The 11500-nt window shown below is 41.8% G+C and overlaps 1 protein-coding gene across 2 annotated transcripts in view; it reads right to left on the minus strand.

The window, feature by feature from the left end:
* The window catches only part of TULP4 (TUB like protein 4), a 245770-nt gene that overhangs the window by 167891 nt on the left and 66379 nt on the right, over positions 1–11500 (minus strand). For both annotated transcript variants that reach the window (XM_024122434.3, XM_055087417.1), the window contains exon 2: positions 2047–4271. In XM_024122434.3, coding sequence (XP_023978202.1) covers positions 2047–2298 — 252 coding nt within the window. In that variant the 5' untranslated portion in view covers positions 2299–4271. The remainder of the gene's footprint in view (positions 1–2046; positions 4272–11500) is intronic.

The raw sequence follows: 11500 nt of genomic DNA on the forward strand, positions 1-11500 counted from the left end.
GACCTAGAGTCCGTCATACAGAGTGAAGTAAGTCAGAAAGAGAAAAACAAATACCGTATTCTAACGTATATATATGGAACCTTAAAAAAAAAATGTACTGATGAACCTAGTTGCAGGGTAGGAATAAAGAGGCAGACATAGAGAATGGACTTGAGGACATGGGGTGGGAGAGTGAAGCTGGGGCGAAGTGAGAGTAGCATCGACATATACACGCCACTGAATGTAAAACAGTTGGCTGGTGGGAAACAGCAGCATAGCACAGGGAGATCAGCTCGGTGCTTTGCAATGACCTAGAGGAGTGGGATAGGGAGGGTGGGAGGGAAGCTCAAGAGGGAGGGGACATGGGGACACGTGTATGCATATGGCTGATTTGCTTTGTTGTGCAACAGAAACTAACACAGTATCGTGAAGCAATTATACTCCAACAAAGATCTATTTTTAAAAAAAAGAAAAAGAATAATACGTCTTTTAAGAGAGCATCCAGTTCAAAATTACAGGGGTGTGTGTGTGTGTGTGTGTGTGTGTGTGTGTGTGTGTGTGTGTGTGTGTGTGTAGTAAGGACAGAAGAATCTGTAAACTGAAATTCCTTGCATAAAACTACCTTTTTTAGTGTGAAAAGTTCAAATCCAAAAGAAGTTTCTTACACAACTGAAACTTTTCATACATTGATGGTAGGGGTATCAAACGGCACAATCACTTTGGAAAACTGTTCCTGGCAATTCCTGTTAAACCTAAATGCATGCCCACTCTGTAACCTGGAAACCCGTCATGAGTGCACAGATCCACAAGAAGGCACGCACACGAATGTTCAGAGCAGGTTTCACCAAAACAGCGAGAAACTAGAAGCATTCCAAATGCTCACCATTTGAAGAATGGAGGAATGGAAAAACTGTGGTGTCCTCCTTCAGTGGAAAACAAACATCAGTTAAAAAGAACAAACTAATAGCACACACGACAGGGATGAATCTCACAGACACAATGTTGAGGGAAAGAAGCCAGACACAAAGAGAATAAAATGAATGATTCCACTTACATGAAGTTCAAGCACAGGCACAACTGATCTGTGATGACAGAGCCAGAGTCTGGGTCACCTCTCAGTGGGCTGTAGGGCCTGGGAAGGGGCAGCAGGTACCTGTGAGAGGTCCTGGAAATGTTCTACACCCTGATCTGCGGGAAGGTTACATGGGTGACTGCGTATGTAAATAATCACTGAGACGTACGTATGCGTAAGGTTAATGCACTTTACTGTATGCTACACTTCAAAAATATTCTTCCCCTTTACAACGACTAACCAAAAACCATCTAGTGACAATTTAAGGTGGATTCCTCATAAGAAACTAGTGAACAGTGAAGCATGAATATGGTTAACACGCTACGCAAGTACACCTCTTCTTGTAAACACACTGCTCACTAAATGCTGGTTGAAGGAATTTCAAAGATAATGACCATGGTTATGTTTCAGAAGCCCAGAGGAATCTATACGCATGTAAACACAGCATAATGTCCTCAACAGAATATACCCCATAGATGTGAAAAACCATGACTCTTGTCCAATTACTCCTTTCACCTCTGTCCAATTAATTCCTTTGTTTATCTCCCAATACAAGAATACAAGCTAGGTGTTATACCATCACAAAGCGTGCAGATGTGAACTGTGCACGGCCAAGACAGCACCACTTCCATGGCCTGCGCTGCCCGTCTGACACTGGGGCAGTGACCCTTTGCCATGGATACAGACGACCATAAAGGCTCAGAGCGTGACAGGCAGGTTAGGATCATCTCATCCAACCTCACACCTGGTCAGAAAGCCGCCCTGGTGTCCCTGCCAGGGGGCAGCCCACCCACTGCAGGGAGAGGAGGACGAGGGACACTGGAGAGGTGACACAGCCCTCTGGGAACTGTGTCTCCGACTGGGACACACACACAAGACAGGGTTCACGTTTGAAAAGTCTCCCTCAGCAGCAAGTCTGAGAAACGAATCCATGAGGGATGGGCTGAAATCCACTGCTAGTGACCAGACCAAAAGTGAAACAGAAGCCCGCTCACCTCGCTATTGTGGCCCCGAAGGTTGAAGTTGATTCTCTGCGGAGTGTTCCTGTCCCGGCGGCAGTGGCTGGAGGTGAAGGTCACGCCAACAACGCCGCGCCCGTTGCCCGTGGCCAGCCAGCCCTCCTCGTAGTAGCGCCTCCTGCACACGGGCTTCTCCTTCTCACTCTTGGGGACACGGCCCTTCCAGGACAGGCAGAGGATGTTGGAGTCACTGCACAGGACAGGCCCATGCTCCACCGCTGCATACATACTTTTTTTTAAGAACCGTTTTACTTAAAAAGTAATGCTGAATGCTGAAAAACTGCTTTCACTGACAGATCGATGTTATTTTTGTGGTTGGCTTGCGCTGTTTTCCCTGACCCCCTTTTAAGACTGACCCGGTTCTAATTAGAAGGTCAGTATTTTATAAAGATCCACCAAATGCATAGTGAAAAAATTCCTCTATAAAAGATGATGGCAGTCTGCTAAGAAAAGGTAATGTTTAAAAACAACGTGGGGTCCATTTTTATTTTCAAGTCCTCAGAGGAAGAGGGGGCTGACCCTTTGGAAAAAGAGCATTGTTAACAAGTGGTGATAAAGAAACTGAGTGTTCTTCTTTTCACTCAACTTGGTTCTTCTTATTCAGCCTGAGATTCCAGTTTAGTGTAATGCGATTCCAGAGACAAAGGGCTGCAAATACATAGATTTCAAGTAACTTAAGGCTTTAAGAATCCCTCGAGCTGGAATCTTCTCTTCAAAAGCTCAGATGCAGAGACAGAATACATGGGGATCATCTTCCTTCTGAAGCCACCCTCTGGCTTGTTTTCTCAACTAGACAAATCTCTGCCGCTAAAGCTGAAAAAGATTGCATAAAGGGAAAAAAGGCACACAAACCGTGCAAAACAGACCAGAGTTTGTGCAGACAGCAGTCCAAATTTTAGGAGAAAAAAGGACTCTTTCCCCACTGTTCAGAACCAGAAACCTCCAACTGCAGAGCCCAACCTGGCTTCCCAGCAGGTGGCTGTGTCCCCGGGGAGGGCCCCTCTGCAGGCTGATGCACCCCTTGGTGCCATAGAGGCAGGCAAGAAAGCCCCTTCCCTCAGCAGAGCCAGAAGGCCTAAAGCGCTCACAGGAGGGAATCTGAGTGTGGGCCCCCGGCGAACCCTAAATACTCCTGCTGGCAAACGGGAGCCAAGCTGGGCTGCAGGCTGTGTCTCCTCCCTTCCTATCCTAGTCACTTCTCCCCTTTCCGCTTGTAAAGATCACATACTTTTCCATCTTGAAGGAAAAAAACTAACCTCAGAAATAAGTCCATCAAGTAGCCTTCCGCTTATATACAAAGATTCCTGGACTCAACACGGAAGAGAATCCCTTAAAACGGAAACACAGGTGAGAGTCAGCTTCTTCCCCACTGTCCCCCTGCAGAGTGACCACGTTCGGCTGATGGGCACTTTCCTGATCACCTCCAGAGACCGTCTCCAAACGCCACGTGTACAGTCCAAGGAAAGAAGCTTTACTCGGATGCTCCTTGATAATTATTTTGTAATTATCAGTTTCAACTGCTACCTTAAGGTATTATCCTATAGGTATAGGAAAGGAAAAGGGAAGTAATAAATTAAAATTTCTGGAATACAGTTAACTGAAAAAAGGCAAAGGAATCAGTTCACTGTTCAAACTTGTCCCATCATACCCTAACTGGCTTTCCTCCAGTCATAACCACACAGTGAGAGCCACTTTTCAGTCCAGAATTTTCACCTCTGTCCAAATCACCAGACCCACTGAAAAATAAAGTGCAAAAAGCACTGCATGCTCCCATCTGCAATGCTTGAAATCACACTTCTCCCTCAGTCACCTTCTCACTTAGTTCCTTCTTTAAACTGGAGAGGTATTTTTGAGGCTTGATCTGTGCAAGTTTTTTTTTCTTCTTTTTGCAAACCTTCTTTACCCGTGAAGACCATATGGAAAACTGGCCATTAGTGATGTATTTTTCTCCCCGGGCTCCCAAGCCCAGTGGTGTCAAGTTGCTCCATCTGATTCTTAAATTAATTTTCATCAGTTGTAAAACTCTTCAAGTGCACACAAGAATGAGCCTGCCTTCTCGTGTAAATGTGTATGTACAGAAAGAAGGCTTTAAATATACATAGACATACACTCTTCAACTGGCACACAAAACGTCTGTTTTCCCAGTTGTTTCAGGAACCATGGGATTAATCACAGCTTGAAGGCCCTGGCGTCTTACAAATCTGTAAAACAAAATAGGACATAAAAAAAAGAACTTTAAAATATTGAAGAATAAAGGTTCTAATACACCTTTTTGCATGAACATATAAACATCATATAATAACATAATAATCACTGTAACTGAAATCAGAGACCCATCTGGACACTTACATATATCAAATGGAGCAGCTGACTGGTAACACTGGAATAGTAAAAGGGTGCTCCTCGCCAGCTTACAGACAACATGAGGAGTCTGAGTGCTAGGTACCATTTACTAAATTTGCCAGCAGCTGTGCACAGTGAATGACATAACACCTAAGACTGTCCTTCCTAGGACTGTGAGCCCTGAAGGTGCACCTTTACCATCCAGAAGTCATCATCCTGATTTAAGCAGGCATCTTCAAAAAGGAGACAGAAGAGACTCAGGCAAGTTATCTGAATTGATATTTTCACTTTCAGTAAAAAATAATCCCTGAAGACACAAGGCAGCAAAGGCCTTTAACTGCCGGCAGGTCACAGAACAAGGCACAGCTGTCTTCTCGGCTTTTACGTCGTCTACTAGCAATACAGTCCTAGAGAATCTACCTCCAGCAAACCCATCCCCTCTTCCTTCCTGCTGCCTTCAGTCGAGGCCCACATCACATCCACAAAGACACTGGGCAACTTGATCCCTAACTTCCCCACACCACCCCACCTTCCAGAGGACCCTCAGAGCGATCTTTCTAAAATTCAAGGCTGCCCCAAGAGCCTGAACTGTTCTCGTCCCGCCCAGGCAGTCACTCCGAGAGCTAGCTGAACCGGACAACCCAGCCCCACCCCCAAATACATGACACTGAAGGTCAAGGGCTGGGCCTCGGTATCTGCATAAAAACAAAAAAAGTTCTTAATGCAGCAGTAAAAATTATTAATTTATTAAATCTCACCCCTTGAGGACATGGTTGTTTAATATTCTGTGTTTCAAACAGTAAATACACACACAGCACTTCTGCTGACTATGGCACTACAGTGGTAATCCTGAGAAAAAGCACTTGTGCTATAGTTTAAGTTATGGGCTGAGCAAATTGCTTTTTCATGAAATGCCATGTTTACTGGAAAGAATGAATGACAAATTATGGTCATTTAGGCTTGGGTCTTTGGCAGACATTTTTCTCTAATGTGAACAAAGTGAGCTGTCACTTTAAAGAAAACAACTGATGGTATTTGTTGCTGATAATAAAAGTAGAGCTTTCAAGTTAAAATTAGAATTGTGGGAAAACCAGTATCTATCACTATGAGCTTGATAACTCCCCAAGATTTAAAGACACTCTGCAAGCAACAGAAGGTGATATTAATAAATGTGAATTTTTGACAGTATATTTCATAGTGTGTCAATATTTGGAAGATTCGCATAATTTGCTGAAGCAATATTCTTCAAATGACCAGTGAATGATGATACCAATTATGCTTGACGGAGCCATTCAAGGTGTAAGAAAGACAAATGGATTTTAATATAACCAAGTACAAAAAAGTCACTGATATATTTAAAATTCCACATTGCTACTAACCTTTAAGAAACTACCATTTGTTGAGTTTTAGTACAGTATCAAAGAAAAATATTCATGATTAGCTGAAAAGACTATTAAAATACTCTTCCCTTTTCCAGCTACATATCTGTGAGGTCAGATTTTCTTCAGACATTTCAACAAAAACAGCATATTGTAACATTGAATGCAGAAGCATATATGGGAATTCAACTATCTTTTCAATAAGTCAGACATTAAAGATATTTTACCAAAATGTAAAATAATGCTACTCTTCTCAGTAATTTTTTTAGTCAGAAAAGTCATTTTTCATAAAAAATATATTATTTATAACATTTATAGGTTTATTGTTTTTAAATGAATTAGTAATTTTTTAAAATTTCTCAGTTTTAATTTCTAATATGGTAAATATCAAGAGCTAATACCCACATAATCAAAAGCTCTTTTCGGACTTCAGTAATTTTTGAGAATACAAAGGGGCCCTAAAACCAGAAAGGTTAAAAATCACTGACATATGCTAACTCTCTAGAATATAAGCCTTAAATAACTGTTGAAATAAAGTATGTAGGATAAATTTCCATAGTAAAAGCACAGACAAAAGTGTTTCATTTTATGTATGCTGCTAATGGTTTTTAACCAAACTTTTAAAATTACAGAGTGCCATATATGCTAGACAAAATAAGGCAGATCATTTAAGGAAAAATGACATGCTCTTTTATTATTTCTCAAATGGATAATGGATACAAAAATCTAACAAAAAAACTACTATCATAGTCTCCTAATTACTGAAAGGCCGATGCCTACCTTAGTGCTACCGTTAATAGAAATAGGTGATGTTGGGTACCTCCCTTCTGTCTTATTTTCTCATGAGGATGAGAAAATAAGGCTCTAACTGATTAACTAGTTTCTGAGGGAAGCTGACTGTCAAATCAACACTAGTAAAGGGGTTTGGTATAAAAAGATTAAAAAGCAACTATTCAACTGAAAGCAGGGACTCGGAACAGATATTTGCACATCCATGTTCAAAGCAGCACTATTCGCAATAACCAAAAGGTGGAAGGAACCCAAGTGTCCTCAGACAGATGAATGAGTAAACAAAATGTGGAAAGACATACAATATTATTCAAAAAAAAATTTTAAAAACTGAAATTCTGTCTGACACATGCTGCAACATGGATGAACCTTGAAGACATTATGCTGAGTGGAATAAGCCAGACACAGAAGGACAGATACATGTAAGTATGATTCCACTTATATGAAGTATCTAGAGTAGCCAACTTCATAGAGACAGAGGAAATGGTGGCTGTGAGGGGCTGGGGGTGGGGAGACGGGGGAGTCATTATTGAATGGGTACAGAGTTGCAGTTTGGGATGATGAAAAAATTTTGGAGATGGACGTGGTGACAGCTGCATAATAATGTGAATGTACTTCTATTAAGGCCGTTGAATTGTACACTTAAAAGTGATAAAAATGGTAAATTTTGTTACATATATCTCACCTCAATTTTTAAAATCAGGTGAGAAAAGCAACTATTCATACAAAGTTTTTTGATAACAGACTGAAAGTAAATACTCAGTTTGGCATTATGATGTTTTTTACCCTAAAACTGTAATACAGGCCCATGAGCCATCCTTGGAGGCTTTCATTAGGAATAAACAATGCTAACCGCTGAATTCTGGCCCAAACCTGCTTCTGTTAATTGCAGCTTATTTTCAGACTATGCCTATAGTAAATCACTGAAAAATCTATTCTACTCTGTCAATTCTATTGTAATCTGCTTTTAGAAGATTACAATCTTAAAGCAAATAATACATGTGCCTGATTGAATTAATAACCTGACAGTGATCTAGGAGACAGTAAACATGTAAGACGCCTCACACTCTAACTTCCCATACTATCCAGTTCTAATGGCAAATTAGGAGCCCGAGAATTCGGGAAAGTACAACTCAGGGACAGAATTGTACATCATCAAGAAAATTCTGTACTAATTACAGGCACTCCTGGATTAATCGACCAACAAATGTTAACTGAACATCTATTACGCAGGAGGCCCCTGTGCTGCACCTGCTGCCCCTTTTGCCCCCAGTTAGATATTCTGCTTGCTAACTTAGGTTACTTCACTACAGGTTATTCTGTTTTATCTGATTCCTACTTTCCACCAACATGGATAAAATTTACTACTGGGGGGAATAAAAATGCATCTGTCACTTGTTTTAGTAGCTACCTGAAAGGGGAAAGGGGGGTGGAAATTGTGCCTGGGGAGGGCGCACACAGTGGTATTGCTGGGACACTAGCAATATTCCATATATTCCATGTCTTGATCTGGGTGGTAGTTATGGGGTGTTCACTCCATAATTATTCTTTACTACACCTCTGTGTCTGACATATTCTTCTACATGGATGGTACATCTCACAATAAGCAGGTTTAACACACTGTGAACTATATTAGGCATCAGTTCTCTGGGGTTTTTTGATAATTTAAATCAATTATTAAGAGAGTTTTTTTAGTTATTATATCCAACCTTAACGAGTACTCTCTCAATCTAGAAAATCCCAATAAAGTATCAAAAATGCTATTTTAGTTCTCAAGCTAAGAAAGTATCCACAAAGAAAAAACATATTAACAGTAACAAATGGATATAAGAAAATTTCAGAATAAAGCTCTATTTCTTTCTAAAGGATAAAAATTTATACAGTAGTTAGGCAGAAGACTGAGATGAGAAGCAGAAAGTAGATTTTAGGAAAAAATACATAGATGTTGTTAGATGAATGCAAAACAGGAAAAAAAAAACAACAAAGTAGAAACTTTTGAATAAAATATTCCCAACACTCTAAGCTTTTGACTACAGAGTTGTTTGCGGGTTTGAGAGAAGAAAAGGAAATAAACATGCGTTTTGCTGACTGGCGATGTAAATTAAGCACACCCCAGAGTCTGCTCCCAGACTGGCTGCCTGCTGTCCTGGGCTCAGCTCCACGGCAGGGTGGAGGGAGGGTGGCTGCCGCAGCACTGGGGCTCCCCTGATGCCTCCTTTCCACAGACAGCAACAGGTCCTGAACACCACATTTCTTTTTGACGAAAGTAACTACACTGACCTGCCTCTAATTACAGTCACTCCTTTCCCTGGGGAATTTTCCACAACCCACAAACATCAAGGGAGTTCTAACTGGTTCCTAATTAGTTTCAATAGCTGCCTGGAGGCTAGTTCAAATCTGCCTTCCAAGACTGCCTTTAAAGGCAGGGATACTCTCAGATGGACCTAGAGAGTATTATGCTTAGTGAAATAAGTCAGACAGAGAAAGACAAATACGGTGTATGTTATCACTTAAAAGCGGAACCTAAAAAATAAAACAATTGAATGTGTATAACAAAACAGAAACAGACTCACAGATATAGAAAACAAACTATTTACCAGTGGGGAGAGGTAAGGGGGAGGGGCAAAAGAAGGGTAGGGGACTATGAGGTACAAACTACTATGTATAAAATAGATAAGCAATAAGGATATATTGTACAGCTCAGGGAAATACAACCATTATTTTAAAATAACTTTATATGGAATATAGTCTATAAAAATACTGAATCACTATGCTGTACACCTGAAACTAATATAATATTATAAAACAACCATACTTATTTTTTTTAAAAATCAATGTCAAACAGCCTAGGGGGCAGGAAGAGAGGGTGAGAAGGTCGGGACCCTCCCAGCAATCAACTGTCACTTGGCTACTACCTGCATATGCAGGGAAACAACTACACACATGAAACATCTACAACACCACTGCAAAGATAAAGGAGTTTAATAATGATTTAATATATTTTATCGTGTTATTCTCTAGCTCTTAATTCTCAAAACATGCTAGTGAGATAATAACTAAAGACACATATGCATGGTTATACCCAGGCTTATTCAAAAGATGCAGTCTTACCACAATTGTGTGCGTGTCACATCACTTTCCTGTTGACTGTAAATCTTAGAGACGCTTCCCACAGAAAAGTTGTCTTATTCCAAACAGCACTAGCTCCTTTAGATGCTCGTAGTACACAGAAGCACTGCCCAGACTCACATGGCAAGGGTCGTCTCTGCTCATAGTACAGCTATTTTTCAGTATAATCCACCATACCTACTAAACCACAAACACCCGAACTCCAATTTTTATCTCACCTGCAGTACCCACCAGTAGTGCATTTAATGAAGTGTTCAGCACTGTATTAAGTATGGTTCAGAGTCCCAAACAGTCGTCTAAGAAAAAGGGAAACTAAATGCTGACTAAGTGGTCACCAACACCAACCATTCAGATCTGGGCCTTCTGAAAGCCTGAGGCCACCAGGCACTGCAGCCATGCGAGTGAAAGAATTTAGGGAGAGGGCTGCAGTCCACTGCTGTGTTCAGAGAACAGCAAAGAGATACATTCTCAGGGAAGGTTACTCCTATTTACTTTCTGTGCCTGATTTCTACAGCCAGTTCTAAGGACATGAACATCTAATTATCTGTACAGAGACAGGAGGGCATGGAGGCTGCAAGACAAACAGACTGATTACAAGTTTAAAAGAGTGGGAGCTAGATACTTCTGAGAATGAATCCACACTGGAAACTTAGATGTTAAAATACTGTGGTGAGCTTCCAGGTGTCCACTCCTCTGGTGAGACGGGGCCGGGAGACACTCTCCTCAGCTCCTTGTCTGCGTCGGCAAGTCAGCCTCTAGGGCCGGAAGAAATCCTCGTTTGAGGGTCCCACCCAGTTCCCTGGTCAGAGTGCTGCACCTGAGCGGAGTGGATGCTTGGGACTACTGCACGGGCGCTGCAGAAAGCCTTCTTGGAATCTGACATGTTATCACTTTGGGACCATTGGCCAGGTGCTCCTGACTTGGCCACATGAAGGCTCAGACTGTCCCAGTCTCTGAAGTGAAGATAACCAACACTATTAGCATATCTCGCACCACCATGAATGCAACATATTTCAATGAAGAGTATCAGGAGGACATCTACAGATCCCAGACTGGCGTGTGCAAGTTCTGAGGAATGGTGGAATAGCCCAATGTATCTGGGTGACCTTTGGAGACAGCTGAAACAGAGCTACAACAGGGCAGTGGCTGACACCCAACTTATAGTCCATCTTCTCCAGCCATGTGGCTGACAGGGTCTTGGTGCTCCGGCTGACTGTCAGGCCTGAGCCTGAGGCGGGAGAGCCGAGTTCAGGACTTTGGTCCACCAGAGACCTCCCGGCCCCATGTAATATCAATCGGCAAGAGCTCTCCCAGAGATCTCCACCTCAACGCTAAGACCTAGCTCCACTCAATGACCAGCAAGCTCCAGTGCTGGACATCCCATGCCAAACAACTAGCAAGACAGGAACACAACCCCACCCATTAGCAGAGAGGCTGCCTAAAATCATAATAAGTTCACAGACACCCCAAAACACACCACCGGACACAGTCCTGCCAGCAAGCCTAAACAACCCACTTAACCAACCTTATCCACTGGGGGGAGACACCAAAAACAACGGGAACTATGAACCAGCAGCCTGCGAAAAGGAGACCCCAAACACAGTAAATTAAGCAAAATGAGAAGACAGACAAATACACAGCAGATGAAGGAGCAAGGTAAAAACCCACCAGACCTAAAAAATGAAGAGGAAATAGGCAGTCTACTGGAAAAAGAATTCAGAGTAATGATAGTAAAGATGATCCAAAATCTTGGAAATAGAATGGAGAATATACAAGAAACGTTTAACAAG

Source organism: Physeter macrocephalus, chromosome 10 (genome assembly GCF_002837175.3).
Source record: "Physeter macrocephalus isolate SW-GA chromosome 10, ASM283717v5, whole genome shotgun sequence".
Classification (NCBI taxonomy): domain Eukaryota; kingdom Metazoa; phylum Chordata; class Mammalia; order Artiodactyla; family Physeteridae; genus Physeter; species Physeter macrocephalus.